Raw genomic sequence first — 23,836 nt, forward strand, 5'->3', positions numbered from 1 at the left:
CCGTAGAGTATATTCTATCCGTATTGTGACGCCACAAAGTTTCCCAGGACGGCAGTGTGTGCAGGACAACCGCAGCAAAGAGAAGCGGGATATTGTGATTGAGCAAGACTTTGATGTTCTGGAGGCTGCATTCTGCAACGTCCCCGATTTTTAAAACTGGCACGGTGATTCGGCGAGTCACCGCTTACAGTTGCGATGTTCACAATTGGGGCTGGAATGGTTCGTCCTAGGACCACCACGTGATCAATCAGCCAGCCATATCTTGTGGAAGAACTCCTGTGAGATCCTGTTCGACGGGATTGGCTAGAGGGCTTGTTTAAGTTACCTAGCTCACTCTTGATTAGCTCTATATCAATGCAGGCTGACACCACCAATACATATTAGGGAGTACAGGACAAATAATATGTGGAAGAATCGTATGGAAGTCACCTGAAAGTGGAGGGAAGAAGGAGAGATTATTGCCGCTGAAGGCTTCAGAAACTGGAGAAAAAGAGTAATTGTGAGGGGAGCCGGTTTTGACTCCCTCCTCTTAGGTTAAAGATATGTTTAGAAGTCCATGTGAACTAGCCCCTCAAGTGGCGGCAGCGTGATGGGTGAACATCAAGGGTCCGGGCACCATATCAGGAAGACTGGCCAGCGTGGCCATGATGAGACGGTCTCAGCTCGGCGTGGTTTAGGATTTTGCTAACATGGCTCGGACATACCGGGCGCAGCTTCATCAGGTGTGATGGAGGATGATTGCTATTTCAGCTAAGCCCAATGCTCGACGATTCTAAAGATCAATTGGCGAATCGAGTAAAGGATACTGATATCATCCTCCGATCCATCAAGCACTCGAAACGAAGATATGAGGTATTAACAGCAGTAGAGGTTAATGAACAGATCAAGGCTACATCAGCTTTGAGCGCGGAGGTGTAGTGAAATCCACGGTTGGCCAGAGGAAGTTGGCACAGAATAGAGAAACCTAAGTGATTGTTGTCTGAGAGAGCGAGCTCATGGACTTAGTTACAGAACAGAAAGATGGGAGATACACGTGTCATCTTATATAGCCTCTCAATATTGGAGTATCAGCTACTCTAACTCCAAGCACTTACTCCAACTCCAAGCGCTAAGCCATATTCATAACGGAGGAAAATGGCTCGTGATTTTCAATGATGCCGATGTACAGCAGTGTCGCTAGCTGATATCTGAGAACTTTCTTCACAATAGTAAGCAAGATCATCCTGTTCACTAGTCACAATTTAATATTTCTGTGAAGCTTACAGGTGACAATGGCACCCTTGACAACACAGCTCAGGTGCATTCAATACATAAAAGATGAGTGAAACAAGGGGTTGCCATAACATTTCCAGTGCCAGCACGCTGAGGGCAAGATGTAAGAGACGGCTTAAATCACGATATAATGAAGAGGGATGACTTCCCTACCTATTGCTGTTAAGGTAAACATGGCCCGAAACAATGCTCTATATCGTCGAGTTACGTCAATATGTCCTATTTGTAAAGTTTTGACGCCTTTGTTGCTCCACCTTGTGGATGATCAGCGCTGGCATTGTGCATGTTCATTCAGTTAGCCTCCTTAAACCTGCCCTTCATCTCATGCAAATACCTGCGACCCTCGTGCTTGGTGTATTTCTTCAGCTGGGCTGCAGCTCCTGAGTGATTGTTTTCGGCTTGGGCTATAAACCAGGGCCTTGCGTTTACTAATGTGGAAATTGTATGTTTGAAGAGAGATGCGGTTATATGCTAAATTTCTCACCCACCAGCTCTTGGAGGCTCGCAAAAATCTCTAGTGGTGATTTGCAGCTCATTTCGAATAAAAAAATGGCAACTCGATATCGAGGCTGCCAGGTAACCAACACCTAGATATATCCCGCAATGCTGACTTGAAGTGGCTTTCCAGACTGTCTGCTCTCCGGTTGCGCACACTAGCTACATCTTGATGACGGACGTTGGAATTTCGCCCATTTGGAGGGGCGGGCGTACCGCGTTCATTCTGAAGTAACTGGCGTCTCACATTCTATCTAATAGTAGTCTATTCAGGAAATTATATTTTCTCCATTTTCAGAAACACTCTACATATTGGGTATTCGGATTATTTAGGTCAAGTTACTTGTTTATCTGGGGGTGGAGAATCTGCGCTGAGCTGGGGGCTAACAAGTCTAGTTATAGAGAATATACTTGATAGTTGTTTTATATTTACTTTTCTACTTTACGTTTCTACCAACTACGCTATAAACTGGTCACGAAATTCATAAACATATGCCCAGGAGGGATTATCTAGGTTTCTGAGGCCGAACGAAAAATGCCTTTTTTCTATACATAAATCCTCTCCCGTTTCGACATGACTATCATATATGCATATACATTCGTAGTAAAATCTCGAAGGTATCATAAAACTGCCTGTGCCGTCTATCCAGACTAATCAACCCCTTCTTTTCACCTTGCATTTCACATTGTGAGCGCGATGAAACCATGATCCTTTCACCTCCCAACGGTCAACCAACATCTCAAATTCAAACTCACGAAGGAGGGCGGGAAGCAGTTTATACATCTCAATATTGCTAATATGCCTGCCAATGCACATGCGCGGCCCGTACCCAAAGTGCAGCATCGACCGCTCCATCCGCCTCGTGGCCTCCGTGTCTGCCAGCCACCGTTCTGGAATCCATTCCTTCGCATCGGCTCCAAAAGAGCGTTCATCGAAATGAACTGCCGCGGGATTAACGATGACTTCAACACCCCCAGGAATGAAAGTTCCTCCAATATTCGCACCACCTGCTGGTGATTCACGTGGAAGTCCGATCCCCAGAGAAGGATGCACCCTCATGCTTTCCAGGATGACAGCATGAAGATATGGGAGTTTTCTTGCATCGTTGAATCGAATAGGGAACCGTAGTCGGCCATCTTCGAATGCGGCATCAATTTCCTCTCTCAGCCTCGCCAGCTTGTACGGATTCCGGTGCAGGTGGTAGAAAATGCTCGTCAGCGCAGTGGCAGTGGTGTCGCTCCCAGCCCAGATCACAGCCCAAACCTCGGTCACAACGTCAGCCACCGTCCATGAAGCCATGTCACTGTCATTCTTTTCCCTTTCTTGGACCATCTCCAGAAGGCCAGTCAAGATATCACTTTCGGAAGGAACCTTCCCTTTCTGCATCTCCTCCCATCGCTCAAGGGTTGCCCTTTCGGCCTGTTTGGTGACGTCGAGCATCCCCCTCACTCCATCACGGGAGCTTTGAAAGACAAGTTGAGAGAGCAGGTACAGACTTCGAAACCCCCAAGGTAGGTATGTAGTCGCAGCGCCAATGTCCGGCATAACACCCATCAGATAACACCACCCATTGTAGTCGGCCCCGTCCCGGAGCATGCCGAAACCCTCCCTCCGGCCGTGGAAGACCTCACCAATCACGTCAAACGTGTATCGCTCCAGCCAGACGCTCATGTCAAACTCTTGCCCTGACTCACTGTACTCCTCCATGCGCAGCTGGAACAGACGGATCAGGCGATCTACACATGGCTCGTACCTCAGCACATTGCCTTGCGCGTACAGGCCGCCGACAAGCCGCCGTCTCTCAGCATTCTTGGCATCATCGCGCTCAGAGAAGCTGTCTGTCCGCGCATTTCGGACATGTGGATCAAAGCTATCGTAAAATGCGGCCTTGCGCCAGACCTTTCCGTTCTTCGTACCGAACACCGTCTCGATAGCATCCGGGTGACGCACGGCGAGGATGTTCGGGCCAATACGGGCGAAATCACCAAAATGCTCGTGCAGGGGGTGCTGGACGTCCTGGGGATTGCCAGAGCGGATCCTTTTGAAATACCAGAGTGGGCTAATGGCGGCCCAAGCGGGGCCTGGGAAGTGTCGTAGAGGGTGGAAGTAGCGGTTGTATACAATGAGCGAAGTGATGTATACTAGCGCTAGAGAGACGCCGAGCTTGACGCATGGCCAGAAGCCGTCGGCCAGGGAATAGGAAAAAGACATTGCCATTTTTGACCGCTGCGCAAACCATTCAACCTGCCCGCTCTGAAGGAGCGTCTGGTTGGGAATGAAGTAGACTTAATATAAGATAGCAGACACGGCAGAGCCCTTGGCAGGCTATACAATGCGACATGTCTCCACTACTAATCGAGTAACCATATATGACTGGTTGCTAAGACAGATCGACAGCTGCCAACGGCAGCACACTTATTGATAAGGAATGCTTTACACGTTGACAGAGTAAACCTGCGGAAATCTTCATGCTGAAGGATGGTCCTCGGTCAGCCCCTCAAATCACATGTTTGGCGTCCATTGTTATGCTAATTCATTAGTGCAATCTCTTTAGTCGCCATTGGGTATTTTCCATAGGTAGTTCTTTGCCGTCCCTGAACCTTTTTCCGGCTTTAAGTCTCATCCAGCTATGTGGATGACCTGCTCAAAACATTTCTGAATTGCCGGGTAAATGCCGTTACTCGACCACTTACAAGATACTGTCAGAGGTATTGGTTTATTCCTCTCGGCAACGTTGAGTCATTGTGTCATTGGTCCACAGTACTCTTCTGACCACCCGATGGCTGTAAATAGGCTACGCTAGTTCTGAGCCGCGGGACATTGAAGCACTACCATAGGCTGCTTAACCTCACAGAACGTCCATCGCCGTTTAGCTGATGCTATGTGCAGGTGGCAAGTAGGATCATGCTGGCTACTTTTCTCGCAACCAATAGTCAAGAAGATATCTGTAATCGCAGGGTTCATAAAAAAAATATTAGCAATCTGTATCCGTCTTCACATTCACTACCGAAAAAGGAGCGGCCTGTTTTGTCACTCATAACGTGGGTTTACGCCACTGGGGAAGTTGGCAGGGTAGGAGTTATGGACGGTTGACAAGGAGCCAGATGGACTGGTGGACTTTGTGCATGAACAAAACGATAACATGCAACTGTGTATGGCACTTACAGCTCCTCAATGGTGGAGTAGATATTAGTTTCACCAACGCCAAAAAGGTCCTATGCAGGGTCACCCTATAGCAGGAAGGTGGAAGCTCATCCAGACCGAGCTTTTTTCTAGGTTGCTGCAGCTGGCGCACATGAGCGAAACAAGGGATGTACCATAAGACCTGCCTATACAAACTTTGAGGCTCGTGTTCATAAAGTTAACTACTGGCATGCGAGTTGGTAGGGCGTTTCTGTTGTGGAAGCTCAGAGGGGGAAGGGCAGAAGGAAGCTGTATCAACTACACGAACGTAGCCTACTAAGGATCGGATGCCATATGACGATTGATTCTCTATCTTGTTGCGATAGATCTCTTCTTCAATCTCTCTCTCTCTTGGATCCCTACAGTATAATGAAAAAAGGGGTTGGAGATTAGGCCGCTTATATCACGTGGTGTAAGCCAGCTGTGAGATTTTGCCACTTACACCAAAAAGGGTCAACCCTTATTAGTAAGGGCTTTTATTCTGGTTGTCACCAGCCACAGAGACTCATCGTGTACACGAAGGTCACATGATATTTCCGTATCAGTTTCAATATACCTTCCTTTATTGAGAAGGCTTGTCCTTATATTCTAATACTCTTCATTTTAAACCTTACACTTCGTGAATTCAAACGTCCCAGTATTCTATAATACTAGGGAACCTTATGAGCAATTCCAGTAAAACCTTAAGACTACATATAACAATGACACAGATTTAGCAATCGAAGTGGCCAAACTCGACGCCATTTTGCTAGTCCTGCTAACACTTAGCGGCCTTGGCATCACGTGTAGATGTCGCACGACTAACATGATTTATTCCCAGGACCGCGCTAGTGTTGGCCGGTCCTCCTGATCACGGTGGCAAGTCCTCATCATCGTTCAAACTACACCTCAGTTTCCTGAAGAGGATGCCAACTTGACAGGAGCTTTGCTGCGTTATAATATCCCCCGCAGCTTTCGAGAACTTCAGAACCAGAAACAAGAACCCTGGACAGTATCCGATTCTATTGCCAGAACCGCATGTCAGAACATTCGCGTCTCTAACAACCATGGACTTGAGCGGTAGCAGCTCATTTCCTGCATCGAAAAATTCACATAATAACTAGTAGTATCGTACGTATCAAAAATGAGTACTCTGACCCGTAGAATACAGAATGGGCATAGGGAATGAGGGAGACGAACCGTCGCGGAGGCACTAGTGATAAACGAGGCGAAGACCAACTGACAGATAAGCCTGGATCATTTTGATTCGCTAGGGCAACAGTTAAAAAAAGCGTTTGGAGAGACTAACAGTTTAAGCGGATGGCAGAGAGTCAATAGCCGCGGCGACAGGCCCTAATTAGGAAGTTTTAGGGCTACCCCACCTTCAGAATGCAACCGTCAAGCTTTTCGATAAGCCTTTTCAACCTTTTGCGTGGGGAACATTTGAAAATGAAAGTCCTCTTCAATCGGTAGTTAAGACAACAAGATCTGTCAGTAGTTTGAGATATGTTTGTCACCCTTCCCCAATACTCTTCCTGACGCACCTGCCGTCCAGTTGGGGTCACCCACATCACTGTACCTGCGCGCGCGAGAATTCTCCCCCTTTCTGTTCCTCCCCTCCCGCCTAATTTTTTTTCTTCTTAATTATTCTAGTACAACAGTTGGCCTATCGGTTCACACAAGACTGGAATCACAATGGTGTTTGATTCTGATCCCGAAAAAGGCGTCCGCGCCGTCAGCTACGCGGCCGAGAAGGGTATTCCCCAAGTCAGCTCCAACAATGCACCTGGCCTAGAGACTACACAACTCTCCGATAACGCCTCAGGAGGTGGCGTCTTGTCTTGGCTCAACGGGTTGGAAGCACGAATGAATAGAAAACTCGGCGTGGAGTCAGAAGCCATCGACCGTAAACGCGCCGAAGACAAGAAGCCCGTGTCTTGGTTCGAGGAGCTGACGATGGCTTTGCTGTGGGCTAGTGGAGTCATGAACACTTCCTGTTTTGCGACAGGCTTCCTCGGCTGGGAATTCGGTCTGAGCCTCAAGCAATCGATCCTTATCATCATTTTCGCTTCCATTCTCGGCGGCGCGCTGACAGGGTTCTGCGCGACGTTTGGTGGCGCAACTGGCCTGCGTCAGATCAGTGTAAGCCGGTATAGCTTCGGCTGGTGGCCCAACAAACTCATTGCGCTTCTCAACGGCATCCAGCAGATGGGATGGGCGGCGGTCTCGTGTATCACTGGAGGTCTGGCCTTGACTGCAGTTTCGGATGGCCACGTCTCTTTAATCCTGGGGATTGTCATCCTGGCGGTCGTGGCACTTTTTATCTCTTTCGCCGGACTGAATGCGATCCTAGTTTATGAGCGATATGCTTGGATGATCTTCTTCGTAATCTTCATGATTATCTATGGTGAGACCGGTCGGTATGCGGATAACGAGAGTCCGGCATCCGCGGAAGGACTCACTCTGTCGGGATCGCTGCTCAGTTTACTAGCGGTCGTCTACGGCTCAAGCGCCTCGTGGTGTACCATGGCCAGCGACTATTACGTCCACTATCCGGCCGATGTCAACCGCGTCAAAGTCTTCCTCATGACGACATTAGGGATTGCCTTGCCTACATGTATTCCCATGATCGCAGGCTGCGTGGTCGCCTCTGCGTTCAAGAATAAGCAAGAGTGGCAAATTGCTTATGAGGACCAAGGACTGGGCTATCTCATCCAAGAGATGCTGCATCCACGCGGATTTGCCAAATTTCTCCTGACACTTCTAGTTCTATCCGGGATTAACCAAAATGTTATCAGCATTTACAGTGCTGCTATCTCCTTCCAGCAGCTGGCTCGACCATTCGGGCGGATTCCGCGTTTTCTCTGGACATTATTCTGCTTTGCCTGTATTCTGGGGTTAGCTGTTGGCGGGAGAGCAAAGCTGAATGAGTATCTTCAAAATTTCCTCAGCTTGCTCGGTTACTGGTGTACAAGCTACGCCATTATCCTGTTCCAGGAGCATTTTATCTTCCGCAAGGGTAGTTTCGAGAATTATGACCTGGAAGGGTGGAACGACCCCGCCAGACTACCCGTCGGCATTGCTGCGGCCGTAGCTTTTTGCCTCGGTATTATAGCGTGGTGCATGGGAATGGACGAGACATGGTTCATTGGACCTCTGGCTAAGGTGATTGGAGAGTCTGGCGGTGATGTTGCCAACGAGCTGACTTTCGTTGTTACTGCCGTGACCTATGCTCCGGCGAGGTATTTGGAATTGCAGTATTCTGGTCGTTAAGACCAGAGGGAAGTTCATTAAGACAAAGCATATTAGAGCTTGCCCTTTCCTCTTAATGCCACATTATAAATGTTCCAATTGCATCTCTGTGAACCTGTTCCTTTCATATTATCACACTGAATAATACACTTACGATATCCATAGCCCTATATTACTCCACGATTCATACTATAGTTTCAACAGAGAGCTTTTTTTCTCTTCTTTAGAGCATGGAATTTTTCATCTCCTTTAATCATACTCAATCAAGGACCTCACAAATTCTGTATATTCAGGACAGCAGGAAGCTTATAGATCTAACTAACCCACGATTCCCATGTCCCTGCCATCACGAACACCCTGTCACATCATAGTTACAGCTACTAGGCACTCCGCCCCCAGTAATAGACACGTCCTCGAAAGCCAGGTTAGAGCAGGAATCTGTGCCGCACAGAATGTAGTAGTCTTGCCCCGATAAAGCCATCGACCCTGTTACATTCTGCCACAAAATATTCTCCACAATCACACCTGACGATGGAATTCCCGTAGGCCCACCATTCAGGTAATCCTGTTGGAGATCAATGCCATAAATAGTGACGTTGTTTACTGCGATGTTAGAGTAAGTCACATTCGATACAAATCCGGTTGTGTTGTAGTTGGTTTTGATCCGGGCGCCATTCTGAGAGTCAATAACAATTGAGTTTGTGAACTGGCCTTTTGTTAGTACATGATACCATGAGTATTGAGAACTATGAATCATACCAGGATATTAGTGACGTTGTTGTTGGATTTCCCCCCAACTGAACCAATGGACAAGCCGTGTCCTCCGCTGCACAGCATTTCCGAAACAGTTATGTTGTTTCCGCTGGTGATGGCCACGCAATCATCTTGATTGTATACCGAATTGCGCCGGATGGTGATATTATAAGAACTGCTGACATCGAAGCCGTCGGAGTTATGCGCTGCAGCCAAACCACTGCTTCGAGCATTCGGTTCATTTCCAGCCGTGTTGTTCAGAACCATATCCTGGAAGGTGAGATTCGAGCAACCGCTGATTGAGAAGAGATGTACCGGCCAGTTCTGAATATATAGCCTCTCAATCACTGAGTTTCCTGTCACTTTATTGACTACGATGAAATGGTCGGGCTTCGGCACGCCTCCATTAGAGCCCAAGCCGTCCCAATAAGCCTGGCCATTCCCGTCAATCACAGCGCCTTCTGTAGCGGTGATGGTGATGTCCTTTCCTCCAATGGTTACTGGATCGAAGGATGACGAATTCGTGAAGCCAAATGTTGTCAGTCCATCAAACGTGATCGTGGTTCCCGTTTGCAGATTAGACAGGTCAATGGCGGATCCATTGGGTACAGCAATGTTGGACAGCACGATGCTCGAACACGATGCAACAGCAGAGGGTATCTGGCTGTATTCAGTAAAGGTACAGTGACTTCTGGTGGAAGTCGTAGTTGACGTTAGCGTTGGCGTTGATAATGTTGCTGATACTGTGGCAGATGCTGTTGCCGAAGTTGCTGTGACTGTGGTGGATATTGTAGATGCCTTGACAGTCGTGCTACAGTTTTGATCTGCTTTCTGTGACACTTTTTCAAGGCCTGCCACGGTGCAAGAAGAGACAAGATCACTCTCCTCCAGGTAATCAGTATCCACCCACCACTCGTGTTGAAAGTTATGTCCCAGAATCGATTGGATCTCGATCGGCGCATCCAATTGCTCACTGAAGCTCGCTCGCGGTCCCTCTTCCAGGACAGATCCAGGGCCGTAGTTTGCATACTCCACAAATGTGACATTCTCCGTGTTAGGGCTGCTGGTCGACCATTGCTCCCACCCAGCCGGTGCAATAATTTTACCCAGGTAAGTCTGCTGAAATACAACGCGAGCGAACGACCCCCATGGCCGGCCGAGATAGTTATCAGCAGCCGGAACGGTATCATTGATCCCTGATACATTAGAACGGCTGATCACATACCAGGACGGATTGCTATCGCTGCTCCGCCCAGAGGCTGTCACGCAGCCGGCTGCAATGGTCCGTATATCCACGTTTTCAAACCATGCCAGCGCTGTTTGTCCGAAGATGAAATCAACTGCCCCAACAATAAGACTTTTGGCGTATAGCTGGTAGCCTACAGAACAGTCAGACCAAGTAAAAAGGAGAAGGTACTAGACGCAGCTGATACTCACCTGTTTCTGCTAGGACGGTGTCCTGGTATCCGATGAATTGACAACCATAGTAGCCCTGGTTCGCCTTGTATGCAGAAAGGGCCAGGTTCTGGCCATTTTGCGGAATGTGTCCAAATGTATTGACAATGTTGAGGTTGTATATCTTTGTATTTGTGTTCCATTGCCGCAGGGTCGCTGTATGGTCATCATTGGTTGTATTGATAAGAGCAAGATTGTAGGTAATGGTGGCAGCATTTCCTTCATACGAAGTTGAATCGCACGTATACCCCTGGATTGTGAGGTTAGACTCAAGCGGAGGAATGTAGACCTGCTCCGCGTAGGTTCCAGGAAAGATGAAGAGCTCCTGGGAGACGTCTGTTGTGGCATTAAGTGCATCCACCCCTTCTTGCACAGTTTTGTACGATTCCGCGTACCCAGGCTCACTTTGATCGACGACGATTGCGCCTCTCGATGGAGATGTTCTGGCCTTAGACCCCATGCAAGGAATTTGGAATTGGTTATCCCAAACAGGATACCCAGGAAGCCATTCAGACGCCACAGACCCGGCAAAGCAGCTAGACAACAGGAAAATAAAGCCTAACATGATCGTAGGTGCCACTTGTGCAATAGGATGTTGTAAATGAGTCGGGTCCAACCAAAGATTGAATGGTGAGCGGCGGGACTACTCAGACATCTTTATAGCCCTTGACCCTCGACCCTCAGGAAGGTCCGAGCCTGGGAACATAATTTCCCAGCAACCTCATGTCAAGATTGGAAGAGATGGTACTTGATAGAGCTCCTACATTCCCGCGAATTGGGAGTTGCTCTGCTTGAATAGTTGAGGAGGGTCAATATCCACCATCCACCGATCCCGGAAATTTGCGTGCTGGCTTTAAACATCAGTATAGTGAAAAATCTAGAGTCCTCTCCGGAGTACTTCGCCCACCCAGTGGAGCTCCCTCCACAAAGAAGAGTTTTTCCGTCAATGAAAGCGTTGCAAATAACGCATCCCGCACCCGTTCGAAGGCGAAGAGGGCTAAGCTTTGTAAAAAAGGCTTGGAAAAATTTCTCGGCCTCTATAGCATTTATAGCATTACGCGTAATATTTTTCAGGTTGTGACAAGCTATGCCTGAATAATAAGCTGTGCTGAGGACAGAGGAGAAATAAGGGTGATTCTGAATCGCAAATCTAATTTAGGGCTATTGCAATCTCTAATAATTATACGATATTTTCTTGCTTCGCTACAACAGCTCTGGATATTGGTATTTTATGCGAAAAATTTCTAAAATCTAGTTAAACTCCACATATTAGGAGCCTACCTGCACCTCCTAGATTATATTACTCTGTAGTATAGAAAGGAGCGGACTAGGCAAGCTTATTAACATGGTTAACCCCTGCGTCTGGGTGAGCAAGAAAGGCTTCTAGTTATAAGAAGGTAGTACCTGGCACTTATAAGCAAACGGCCTAAACAGGATACGGTAGGAAAGGATGACTTCTTGCTCCAGGCTGACCAACCCTGATGTCTCTCCCCCATGCATAAGGGTGCTGCTTCTCCAGGTCTTGTGATCTCTTGCGATACGGTTATTCGGGACAGCAAATGCTGCATATAATCGCGTCTGCCGCGAGTAATATCCACTAAGAGTTTCGCCCTATTTATAGAGTCAGGACGCAAGCTTTTATCTCCAATAAACGTGTCAATCTTCTTCTGTGATCTTATGAGAGGTTGTTTCGTAAGGAAGCGAGGCAAGCCGTTCCTGCCACCCTTTTATATGTATAATATGGAACATTTCTTACAGAAAGTCGCTGGACACTCTGGACGAAAAAGCGGCAGACGCTTAAGGACAGCTGGCTATGAATTTAGTGGATGGCAGTTATGCCATGTAGTTTGCCTCCTATCTCATTCGGCAGCTGGGAGATATTGAATGAGGATTTGTTTTGGTGTACAAAAGACAACCTCAGCGAAGAATTCCAGACCGTCCACTCCAATATATGTACGCTAATTCAAGCAACACTAGTAAATTGCTATTTTATACATAGTACAACCTAGACTGCGGCATATCCGCGGATATCAGATGGCAAATGCTATCCATATCGTATCCATGCGGATACCAGATACCTGAGTTGCTATCTTTATTCACATCCAAATCCGCGCTGATACGATATGGATATCTTGTTACTATCCGCACTAGCATACTTTTCGCTAGATTAACCCAATCTAGCCTGACACATGACGTATAATGTGCTGATTAATATCAGTAATATACGCATGTTCTGGCTTTGACAAGCTTGCCAGCACTACATGCTTCTCTATGATACTATCTCCCAGGATGGATCAAATATATATCACTACTAAACCTTGTTGCATAAACATGCCACTGTTACTGCTAATAGCCTGACTCTGTAGCCTGTCTGTTGTATCTACTCCGTTATCTATCTCTGAATATATTCCTGAGTCTGTATTGTGCCAGCAGCAGATTAGAAGTCTTCTAAATACAGCTTGATATATTGTTAGCATCAAGATTCTCATGTTTGAATTGTGGCTCAATACACTCCTTGAACAATATTACATACAAAACGTGCATAAATTATGCAGCAACAGATATAGTCATGTTTGGTTTGTTTGTCTATCCACAAAGAATCCAAATCCGCATTGCGGATACCTTCTACTATCCATATCGTATCGCTGCGGATATTTGGATATCAGATTACGTCCATATCCGCGGATATGCGGATTTGGATATATCGCGGATGTTGCCGCAGTCTAGTACAACCAGACATAGTAGCAGTGGTAAGCCGAAGATTTAGTAGATGCAGTGGGCCAAGACTCTTCTATTGATGCAGTATTTCAGATGAACAGACAAGCAACACGCATTCTCCATACTCTTAGACGCATTCAAGCTGAATCTGCTCTCATTGTAGCCGATACGGGGCCCCTGGCTGCCCCTTTCCGGTGCATGATTATTCCACACCTTGGCGTGTGAGACTTAGGGGCCTAGGCCCTCACCGTTGGGACCTGTGCTTACCCCTCTTAACCCCAGCCTGAGGCAGGCCCTGTGTAATACCTACCAGCTTGATAGACCTCTATTGATTTCCTACCAAAACAGGTTTGCCAGTACTGTATATTTTTCAACAGTAAGACGATATTGAGAGTTGTTGCCCACTTTCTGCCTGGAGAGAAGGCTCATCTACCCAAGCTAACACTTTACAGAGACGACCTAGCTTTCAAACCCATATCATCCGTCCTGTATCCCCTACCCATTCCATTCAAGCATTACATCAAAATACGCTGTCTTCCTCCCCTATGGCAGGATCACGGTGTCAAATTATCCGCGCACCTTCAGACGAACCTTCCCGCAGCGTTATTTCCGTCTTTTTTGCTGGAACAACCAGCAAAGGACGCGAACGATTAGCGGAAGTCGTTATGTGCCTCCCTCTCCAATATACCGGTTACCTTATATAACGCATATCGAGCTGATTAGGATAGCTCGTGGCGGGAGGATGTTGATTTCCCGCCTCACCGCCAGCAAGTGAAGTGGGAGTTGGATAAACAGGACCAGGCCGATATTGTTGTCGTCTATTTTCACCCAGAAACGCAAGCCTATCAGTTTGTTGGAGGTTGGGATATGTGCAGGGGTGCTGGGGAAAGCTATCGTGGCCTGTCCGGAGGGATATTGGAAGAGAGGCAATGTGCAAACTGTGTGCGACAAGTTCGGCATTGAAATGGTAGACGACGTGAACAGTCTCAGAGCGGCAATAATGAAGCGATTGCCGGATTTCCATAAATTATCATACCAGGAATTGCAGATTGAGGCTATGTGAGGAGCCAAGAATATTAGCTGCATAATTCAAGTCGTCCGACATATTCTGTGTTGCGCTCGTTGGCTTCTTCGACTATACCTAAGAATTCCTGCTTACACATTGATATGTCAACATGTTATATGTTGTTTTAAGACAACGTTCTGGTTTCACCTATTTTTTTCACATAGCAACCATAATGGCAACAGTGCCCGTCTTATGCCGAACTGCGTAACACAGGAGGAACTATCTATCTTTGGCTAATATGTATTAGGGAATCAAAGTCCTTCCCATTAAATGAAGAGTCTGGCCTATCGGACGTTTCGAATATCTTGTTAACGATCTAGAAGTTTGAAGCTTTGGCATTCGCAAGCTCAAGATTGGCGTAGGCGTCTAGTCGACGAGCTTGACGTAGGTCTTCAGATAGCTTAAACTAGCATCAAGCGTACTTTGCAGGGTGAGTACCCTTATGAATAAAGCTAATTACAGTAGCTTCTCGGAGATGGCGACTTAAATAAACGGACAGATGTCAGTAAGCCCAAGGTGGGGTTTCAGACTGGTCCTGTCGAAAAGGACTTTAAAACTCACAGCGCAGCATCTTTATTACCCTGCATCAAAGCACCACAGCCCAAATGATATTGGATAATGCTCGGAGCCAAGTCTCGAGCCCTTGACTTTACATAGTGTTGAGCCTCCGTATTCGGCCGGCCGGCATTCCTTGCTCCAGCGGAGTTACTTTATAATGCATTCAGTAGCGCCGTTTGCTTCCTGGCAGCTATTTGTTCCTCCGCCGCTGCGTGCATGACGCGGTACGTCCATCTGTAGTTCAGATTACTGCGTCCCAACCCAGCAAATATTCCTGTCATAAGTATAAATTACCAGGATGGGGCGCGGCTCCAAAACAGCCGATATCGATCGGTATGAAAGATGGCGACGAGAACGTATTAGCTCGGGAAGGAACCAGTAATGTAAATGCTAGGAAGCGTCCTAGGCCTGCGCTTTTCATGCCCTGTTTAATTGGCGAGTGTCCGTTGTGTCACTAATAATAGTGGTCAGAAACATCCGGCTGTACGAGGTACTCTCCACGGTCGATATCAATGCGATTTTAGGCAGAGAGTGTGTGCAAGTTCTGTACAAAAAATATCGCAATATTCTTCAATGATGGAGCAAGAATGTGGTCCAGTTGCATCTTTATAACATAAGAATCACCGGCGCATGGTGTAAACGTAATCCAGAGGTTTTTGTTGGCAAACGACGCGGCTGCCGAACCGGTATGGTGCTGCTGTTCACCACTTACCATAATTCAATTGGGTCAAGCTCCCGTCGTGAATATTTGAGAAAAATCCTCATTTGGATATTGGAATTAAAAATTGGGCACTTCATGGTGGAAGTATTCTGACTCGTCGCTGGTACGTGACTAGTCTTCAATCCACAAGGTTAGACAAACTTGAGGCTAAACAGGGTGGATTATTATAGACCACTAATCTTACTTTTGTAGATTTAATCTTTACCTGATTTAGTTTGTAACAGAGCCAACAAGTTGTCTGGAACTCCTCTGGAAGCTGAGGAGCTGAAAGCGCGCATGTCCCGTGACATGAAATAGGGTTAACAGTCAATCAAGGCGCCTCAGATCAATAATCGCCGCAAGTTTGATGAACTCTTTGTGCCTTTCCTAGCCTTCCTTTTACCAAATAAAGAAATGTATGAGTGTGTTTCGGCACTAGGCAGAACAAAAAAAAAATGGTCTGCTCATTGTTCCAGCAGGGCTCGATAGGAAAGAGTAGCATAGAAGGTTATAGCAGAATGCTCGAGTCGGCAATCACACACGCAGCTTACAAAAGTCTCTACTCCATCCTAATCTTTAGATCAGTCTTTCTATCTCTATCCTACACCTAAAGCACATTAAATGGCCGCGAAAAGAAAAGCTGCAGCCCTGACCGGTAGGAGGGACAACCCTAGCTCTTCTCCTGCACCACGAAAACGCCGCTGCCGAAAGTATACCGCCCACATCAGCTGCACCGATCCATTCCGCTGTCTCAATTTTGACTGCGCGAGTATTATTTTCGAGTACCTGGATCCTGTGTCCATTGTTCGCTGCGAGCGAGTCGATAAAGCCTGGAGGAAACTCATGCGACTCTGGATATGCACCCTTGGTCTTCGCGTCCATTTCCCCGACGCCTGGAATCCAAAAATCAAACAAGACGAAAACGTGTCAGTCAAGGTTTATAAAGAGCAGGCCGCACCATTTGCTACCTTCCCCGCTGGCAGGGCGAGTGCCGGGCGAAAAATCTCGGCGTACATGAAGCTTTTTACTGTAGCGGGGGACTATGCAGCCTGGTACGATGGGCGCCATATACACTGGCAGGATCTCAGTTTCCGTGCAGACGGGTCGCTCCGCCCGACTCAGACACTGAAGCTGGAGCTGAAGGAGGACGAGGACCTTGCCCAGATAGAGAGTCTGCGTTTGAACAAGGAGGGTTGTCTTCTGATTCGGGCATTGCCAATGGTTGGGATGTATAAGTACGTATTAAGCCCACACAGCTGGATAGGTTGAGAGATTTTATGAGCTGATTGAATGGCAGGGACTTCCTGGTTGACTTGAATACCGGAAAGATCAAGTGGAGGCGCGACGAGCTTGCGACAGTAGTCTTGGATCCGATAGGTGACTGCAGAATACTGAGGCCAGTGTTGCTTGGTGCAGAGAGAGCGTACTACGTGAACGACCGAGTCATTGCAGCCCTTGATATCAACTCCGGTGCCTTGCTGTATGAGACTCCATTGCACAATGTGAACTGGGAAGACGCTTGGCACATTGAGACTTTTGGCCGCAAATGCCTTTCCGAAAGCCACTCTGCCCTAGTCAAACTTGCAGGCCGTGAGGTTTTCGTGGGCATTATACCCGTCCATAACGCGTTGCACCGGAGCAGCATCCTCCAGATCATGGACAGTGAGACAGGGAACGTGCTTCAACAGATTCCGTTTACAAGGCAGGACCGCACAACACTTTTGGTTTCGCCGGACCAGCGCGGATTTGCAGTCGTAGACAATACGCCTGACTTCAAGGCACTGATAATCAGAAAGTTCACCCCGACACCGGATGGGCGGTTTTTCGCGCAGCATCTCCAGCTTGTAGACCACCGGACGAAAGTATTTGGCTCGTTGGTTTCGACTCCTGTGGCTGTCGATCCGTTTCGGTCCCTTGTGGTCTTAATCGACGAGTACCATGAGCCTCGAGTCGCGGCGTTGATCGAGCGCGAGGGAGCTTTAAACAAGACGATGCAGGCGCACAAGAACATCTACGGCACCAAGGGCAACGTGTTGTTCAAGGGCATGCATCGGGAGGTTACCCTTCCGCCTACACGAACTGGCGGCCCTCGCCGATCGTTTCTGCCGAATGATAGGATGCATCGCGGAAATGACATTCTTCATGTGCATTTGCTGGATGGGCATAGGGCAGTCATCGAGACCAATCGCTGGGTTCCTCGGCCGTCATGGTCGGAAGCCCTAACCCAGTGTCATAATATGGCCGAGTATATGATTCTGGATTTCAAGCTGCGGCCCGGCCAGGTGCATCCCTGTGATGAGGATTCTGAGCAGACTACGCCGGAGACTTCGCTGGACGATGAGATAGGATTCTTGTTTCGCTAGCTGAATTACACTAGCTGATCTATATATCTATGACTGATGAAAACAAGTGACTATGCGCGGGGCCCTTATCACCTCCCTGAGAAGACTCTTCCGCGATATACGAATCAACATAGTTGTTCTCTGGAGTTTGGAGCCCCAAACAGAGTCCTGTGAAGTGCGAAGCAGCACAACTATATTGTGTTTAAACTTTTACAAGCGAGAGCGGACAATTTCCGTTGAGGTGGGAACTCCGGCACGGTCATATTGGGAACTATGAACTACCTATGGTGTTGATATTTGCTTTTCTTCCCGCTCAGTTGCTGGTTCGATATCAGTCACTGTAAATAGTGAAAGAATGCTTTCTTAGAACTTGTTTAGTTAATCCAACAATGAAGTTTTACGGGCCATATATTACTATCTCTATCGACGCCTACGAAACCCTTAAATGATCGACATACAATATTGAGAACGAAGCTAAATGAGTCAAATCTCTCACCGCAGAGTTCATTTATTATGTACCAACCCCCTTTTAGTCCCTCAGTCATGCCTGAGCACGAAGCCCTAACTCCAGGTCAGGTATGCTCTAATCTGACCATAACCATTCAAAGCCGACATACTCGAAGTTATCCTCAATCCCTGTTAGAACACTAATAATAACTCTTTAAATATAATCTATCATTATACGTCTTGGAACAAAAGGAGGGTTTCACCATATACTTAGAATTTTATTCTTATTTAAGCTTATATTATAAATTAAATTCTTCCATCTTACTTAGCTAAATTTTAATAAGATTAATATATTTTTATGGCATTCTGAGCTCGGGCGGGGAAATGGGGACGCGGTTGGATGAGTGTTCTGGGATTGTGGCGTGGTGGTTCCCCGAGGCTGTTGAGAGGCGAGTATTGCGGGGGAAGGGGAGTCTGCCGTCGTCGGTGTTTAGGGTTGATGCGCAAGAGTCGGCGAAGGTTCTGGGAATGGAGTTTAGGAGGTTTGAGGAGCAGGTGAGGGATGTGGTTGCTTATTACCTTTTGTGTTTGTAGCGGAGGGGTGGGGATTGCACTGCGGGGATAGGTAGGTAGGTAGGTAGGGTAGCAGGGGGTTGCTAAGGTTGTGGATAGCTTGTGCGTTGTGTTGGTGTGTTATAGTATACTAGTATAGGGCTGCAGATATATAGAGGTAGGCTTTTTGTTTTATTGGAGATTATGTACAGGGCTCTTTTCGAACCGTCTACCCTAGTTAAGATACATCCCAATGCAGGGTAGAGAGATTACCCTACCCACTCAGTTACAACCAAAACCAAGGCCAATCCAGTCCAAGACCAGTTCCAAGTCCTACGAACTCTCCGGCACCTTCCACCCCTGCCTCCCAACATCCTCCTTCTCCAACGAATTCTGCCTCGTAAGCAACGAAAGCGCCGCCGCCAATCCCGCAATCGCCGCCAAAACCACCCAGATAGTATGGAACGCATCCTCATAAGCACCCGTCACAACCCGCATCACCTCTGCATCCACATCGTGAATCTCCTTCATCTGCGGAATAAACCCGACCGCCTGGCTTGCATCGCGCAGCACGGAAATGGACTCGGGCAACTCGGTTCCGGTCCCGGTCAGTTGCGACATTCCGCGCTCGAACAGGGAATTGAACACCGTCGAGCAGATCGCCAGGCCGAGCAGGGATCCCACGAACCGCGCTGTCACCAGCATCCCGGCTGCGAGACCCTCGTCATCGACCTTTCGCACGCTCGCGAGGACAGTGATCATTGTCGCGACGAGAGTCGTGCCAAGTCCGGCGCCTAGGATTGCCTGGAAAGCGTAGGCTTGTGCGCGGGTGGAATCTGCGTCAACCATGTAGTTTAGGCCTAGGAAGATAGCGGTGATGATCCAGCCTGTCCAGAGGGCGATGCGGTACTTACGTCTCCAGTCGATGAGCAGGGAGACGATGATGCTCATTGCCACGACGAGGCAGCAGAGCGGGAGAATGGATTTGGCCGCTTGGATCGGTGTTTCCAGGTAGACGGCTTCGAAGAAGAGCGGGAGGTAGAGGAGGACCGGGTTTAGGAGGGCGCCGTAGAACGCACCGGATAGGGTTCCCGTGATGATGGAGATGTTGTCGAAGATCTGGTATGGGATCATGGGCGCTACGGCTCGGTTCTCGACGAACCCGAAGGGAACGATCAGCAGGAGGCCGATGAGCAGCGGGACGAGCGTCTGCCATGAGCCCCAGGGGTAGAGGGTATCCGCCCAGCTGAGCGGTAGGGCAATGGTAGTGCCGATGACGATAAACAGCGCGAAGCCGAGCCAGTCGAGTCTGCGGATCTTCTCATTGACGCTCCCTTCTAACGGAGTGAGATGGAGGAAGAAGAAGGCCAGAACGCCCGTGGCGCCCGCGGTGATGAGATTGATCCAGCCCAGCCAGGGCCATCCAACCTCCTGCGCGAACTGGCCGCCGATGAAGGGGCCCGTCACGGCGCCCACGGCATTCGCCATGGACATGACGCCCAGCCACCGCGGGCGCTCCTTCATGGTCGTGATGTCACAGAGGATGATGGTTTGCAGGACGTCTAGCCCGCCTGCCCCCAGACCCTTGATCAGCCGGCCGACGACGATAATGTCCATGTTTGTTGCGGTGGCGAAGACGATCGACCCGATCCCGAAGAGGATGATGGAGGCGTAGAGGACGTATTTGCGGCCCACCACATCCGAGGTGCTGGAGTAGACGGGCTGAGTGACGGCTATGCCGAGGATGAAGGCGATGTTGGCCCAGAAGGACTGGAAGTTGGTCCCGTGCAGTTGGTCGGCTATGACCTGCGAGATGAATTGGTTAGCTTGACAGAAGCGCCGTGGCCATGTGAGGCAAAAGACTTACCGGCAAAGCCAACGACAGGGCCGTCACATCCCAGGACACGATCAGGGAAATCACCGCCAGCATCAGGATCGACAGGTAGAAGGAGTAGTGCTTTTTTTGCGGCGCCGGCGTTGGTGACTGGGACCCGGACGCGGCCTCGTCTTGCCGGGTCACTCTGGCCTCCGTATCCTGGTCGTGGCCCCGGCTCTGGCTCGTGGTTTTCTCCATGCTCCCTTCGTCCTTGTCCAGTTGACGCTGGTAGATGTCAGTCGAGGCTGAGATGGAATCAGAGCTGACGGGGGAAGGCGGATCCAGCAGTTAAACACACGCCGGGCCACATCCTCGCCTCTTAACTCCTACTCCTACTCCTACTCTTACTCCGAGCAGACGCCGGAGCCAGGCAGACGTCGGACTTCCCATTGTCCTCATCTGTTCTGTTCTTGGTCCTTGGGCCCCAGGACTGGCAGCTGACGGGATGAATGTGGGTGTGGGCCAGGTGCTTAGCGTTGCATTGACGGCTGACTGACGGGCTTACTGCGCGGATACTCCGATACGAGACGATACCTAGTACTGCATAATGGATTACCACGGGAAAGCGGTAATGACGGGTTTACCATTGGAACCGTCGGTCTTACACTAGGCCCTCTTACTCTTACCCTGGACAAAAGATCTTACTAAGGGACCAAGCTGATGTTGCTCAGAATTAGTTTGATATCAGCTTGAGGATAATGGGTAAGCGCTTGCTTGGTTTGCACAGACCATATGGATGTCGTCAGAAAAATAGTAATCTTCCATTCAATGGGCGACCTTGAAGTACAGAGTCAATGTAGATAGAGCACAACAGAGTAAGCAGGCATAGTAACCTGGTGGATTGTATAATATCCTCCTATTCGTACAGCAAGCCCAGGCCTCGAAAGCTGAGTAGAGTGTGATCTTGCACCTATAGACATTGCTCCTAGATAGCTGGAGCCATCTTTGCTTGCGCTATAGACACCACATGGTACTCTCTGCATTATTACGATATCGAAAACGCACAACTTATGATCAAGAGAGATCAACAGGGCAGGCGGCATCATCCACTCTCTTTCCCACTCCCATTTCCATTTCGTTGGAAACAACTAGACCATCATGAGCGGCCATTCCAACGGGACCAATGGGTCCACAAATCACCTGGGCCGAACAAATGGAAACACTTCCACGAACGGGGACAACAGCCTCAACGGTCTCAATGCCAATGGTCATAATGGCTCGACATCAACGACCAACGGGACAGGCAATCACCACAAGCCCCGGATTTCACCCTCAACCCCAGCCCCGACCTTTCAGCCTGTTGCCATCTACGGCATGGCATGTCGACTGCCCTGAGGCATCCATTCCCCCTCGGAGCTGTGGTCCTTCCTCCACGCTGGCCGCGACGCTCGCGGCCCCGTGCCCTCCTCGCGCTACATCATCTCCGCCTTCCATTCACCGCACAAAAAGCCCGGCACCGTCATTGCTCAGCAGGGGTACTTTCTCGATTCGACCAACGACCTCGCCGCGCTGGACACCTCGTTCTTCTCCATGCCGCGCCGCGAGGTCGAGACCTTGGACCCCCAGCAGCGCTTGCTTCTCGAGGTCGCCCGCGAGGCCATCGATGACGCCGGCGAGACGCGGTGGAAGGGTACCAATGTTGGCGTGTACGACGGCTGCTACGGCCAGGACTGGCACGACATCTCGGTGCGGGACACGCAGGCCCATGGTATCTACCAGGTCCTGGGCCAGAACGACTTCATGGTCTCGAATCGCCTCTCCCACGAGCACGACCTGCACGGCCCCAGTGTGACGCTACGGACTGCTTGTTCCACTTCTCTCATCGGCGTCAATGAGGCATGCATGTCCATTGCACGCGGCGACTGCACATCCGCAATCGTTGGCGGCACCAACATCATCATGGCCCCAGCTTTTACCGCCGCCAAGTCGGAGCAAGGCGTTCTCAGTCCCGATGGCTCATGCAACACCTTTTCAGCCAACGCAAACGGCTACGCGCGCGGTGAGGGTATTGTCGCAACCTACCTCAAGCCCCTGGCGGACGCGGTCAGGGACGGCAACCCTGTCTGCGCAGTCGTGACCGGCTCGGCAGCCAACCACAACGGTCACACACCAACAGTTTCACACCCCAGCTCTCAGGCGCAAGAAGCGCTAATCAGGCAAGCATACCGGAATGCTGGCATTGCGGAAATTGCCCGAACAGGCTTCTTCGAGTGCCACGGCACGGGGAAAAGAACTGGGGATCCCATTGAAGTGGCGGCCGTGTCTGCATGCTTAGGCAAAGCCGGCGTGCACATTGGCTCAGTCAAGCCGAATCTCGGCCACGCAGAGGGTGCGGCGGGCCTCGTCAGCGTTCTTAAGGCCGTCCTTTCCTTGGAAAACCGCATTATCCCCCCAAACATCAAATGCTTTCCACGCAACCCTGCAATTCCATTTGAGGATGCGAATCTCGTCGTTCCTACTGAGCCAACACCATGGCCAGAAGACCGTGATGAGCGCGTGAGCATCAATAGCTTTGGCCTTGGAGGTTCCAATGCCCATGCTATCATCGAGTCAGCGGCCAGCTTCATCGACTCACCAAAATCCACAAGAGCAGCTTCAACCACACCACATTTATTGCTGTTCTCCGTAAATACCCCGGAATCTCTCAAGACCATGGGCGAGAAGTATGAGGACTTTCCTTGAGAGATCTCCAGACCTGCTGCCAGATATGGGCATACACCCTGGCTAACAAACGAGAGCATCTGCCATATCGCACATATGCCGTCTGCACGAGTGACAAGATCACGCTGCCCGCCCCTCCTCCGTCCACCAAGGCCCCACAAAACCGGGGCACTTCTCTGGTCATGGTCTTCACTGGGCAAGGCGCGCAATGGCCACGCATGGGCTACGAGATCCTCCGCTCCAAAAGCAACCCTGTCTTCTGTAACACCATCGCATCCCTCGACAAGGCTCTTCAGGCGCTAGGCCCGCTAGCTCCATCGTGGACGATTGACGAAGAGCTCCGCAAGCCTGCACGGAAGAGTCGGGTTGATGAAGCCGAGTACTCTCAGCCTCTATGCACAGCCCTACAGATTGCCTTAGTGGACACTTATGCTTCGATTGGAATCCGCCCGGCCGCGGTGCTTGGCCACTCCAGCGGCGAGATCGCCGCCGCATACGCCGCTGGTGGCCTCATCGCCCGCGAGGC

At 49.4% G+C, this 23,836-nt stretch overlaps 8 protein-coding genes across 8 annotated transcripts; 4 read left to right on the plus strand and 4 right to left on the minus strand.

Annotated features, from left to right (window-relative positions):
* Positions 1 to 2,391: 2,391 nt before the first annotated feature.
* Positions 2,392 to 4,417, minus strand: BDW70DRAFT_141094 (cytochrome P450). Its single transcript, XM_073737721.1, has one exon. The coding sequence runs from the start codon at positions 3,983 to 3,985 to the stop codon at positions 2,423 to 2,425; it is 1,563 nt and encodes a 520-aa protein (XP_073593576.1). The 5' UTR covers positions 3,986 to 4,417; the 3' UTR covers positions 2,392 to 2,422.
* A 1,708-nt stretch (positions 4,418 to 6,125) lies between these two features.
* On the plus strand, positions 6,126 to 8,260 carry BDW70DRAFT_90621 (putative nucleoside transporter). The gene has a single exon (XM_073745169.1). It carries the CDS (start codon positions 6,626 to 6,628, stop codon positions 8,201 to 8,203), a length of 1,578 nt encoding a protein of 525 aa, XP_073593577.1. The 5' UTR covers positions 6,126 to 6,625; the 3' UTR covers positions 8,204 to 8,260.
* A 268-nt stretch (positions 8,261 to 8,528) lies between these two features.
* Positions 8,529 to 10,955, minus strand: BDW70DRAFT_169913 (glycosyl hydrolases family 28-domain-containing protein; the record flags this gene model as incomplete). The annotated part of the gene is made up of 4 exons (XM_073742807.1): positions 8,529 to 8,888; positions 8,942 to 10,314; positions 10,373 to 10,658; positions 10,881 to 10,955. The coding sequence occupies 4 exons, from the start codon at positions 10,953 to 10,955 to the stop codon at positions 8,529 to 8,531; spliced, it is 2,094 nt and encodes a 697-aa protein (XP_073593578.1).
* Positions 10,956 to 12,395: 1,440 nt separating this feature from the next.
* On the plus strand, positions 12,396 to 12,649 carry BDW70DRAFT_141096 (uncharacterized protein). Its single transcript, XM_073737722.1, has one exon. The coding sequence runs from the start codon at positions 12,432 to 12,434 to the stop codon at positions 12,588 to 12,590; it is 159 nt and encodes a 52-aa protein (XP_073593579.1). The 5' UTR covers positions 12,396 to 12,431; the 3' UTR covers positions 12,591 to 12,649.
* A 771-nt stretch (positions 12,650 to 13,420) lies between these two features.
* On the minus strand, positions 13,421 to 14,202 carry BDW70DRAFT_141098 (uncharacterized protein). Its single transcript, XM_073737723.1, has 2 exons — positions 13,561 to 14,202; positions 13,421 to 13,501 (listed from the first exon to the last, which is right to left on the minus strand). The coding sequence occupies exon 1, from the start codon at positions 14,192 to 14,194 to the stop codon at positions 13,805 to 13,807; it is 390 nt and encodes a 129-aa protein (XP_073593580.1). The 5' UTR covers positions 14,195 to 14,202; the 3' UTR covers positions 13,421 to 13,501; positions 13,561 to 13,804.
* A 1,851-nt stretch (positions 14,203 to 16,053) lies between these two features.
* BDW70DRAFT_152209 (uncharacterized protein) lies at positions 16,054 to 17,795 on the plus strand (the record flags this gene model as incomplete). Its single annotated transcript, XM_073739402.1, has 2 exons — positions 16,054 to 16,667; positions 16,730 to 17,795. The coding sequence occupies 2 exons, from the start codon at positions 16,054 to 16,056 to the stop codon at positions 17,793 to 17,795; spliced, it is 1,680 nt and encodes a 559-aa protein (XP_073593581.1).
* Positions 17,796 to 18,962: 1,167 nt separating this feature from the next.
* On the minus strand, positions 18,963 to 21,084 carry BDW70DRAFT_90631 (MFS-type transporter sphD). Its single transcript, XM_073745170.1, has 2 exons — positions 20,641 to 21,084; positions 18,963 to 20,579 (listed from the first exon to the last, which is right to left on the minus strand). The coding sequence occupies exons 1-2, from the start codon at positions 20,845 to 20,847 to the stop codon at positions 19,107 to 19,109; spliced, it is 1,680 nt and encodes a 559-aa protein (XP_073593582.1). The 5' UTR covers positions 20,848 to 21,084; the 3' UTR covers positions 18,963 to 19,106.
* A 663-nt stretch (positions 21,085 to 21,747) lies between these two features.
* BDW70DRAFT_169915 (beta-ketoacyl [acyl carrier protein] synthase domain-containing protein) lies at positions 21,748 to 23,440 on the plus strand (the record flags this gene model as incomplete). Its single annotated transcript, XM_073742808.1, has 2 exons — positions 21,748 to 21,948; positions 22,006 to 23,440. The coding sequence occupies 2 exons, from the start codon at positions 21,748 to 21,750 to the stop codon at positions 23,329 to 23,331; spliced, it is 1,527 nt and encodes a 508-aa protein (XP_073593583.1). The 3' UTR covers positions 23,332 to 23,440.
* Positions 23,441 to 23,836: the final 396 nt, after the last annotated feature.

The sequence above is a fragment of the Aspergillus foveolatus genome (genome assembly GCF_047715535.1).
Source record: "Aspergillus foveolatus strain CBS 279.81 unplaced genomic scaffold BDW70scaffold_47, whole genome shotgun sequence".
NCBI classification, from domain to species: domain Eukaryota; kingdom Fungi; phylum Ascomycota; class Eurotiomycetes; order Eurotiales; family Aspergillaceae; genus Aspergillus; species Aspergillus foveolatus.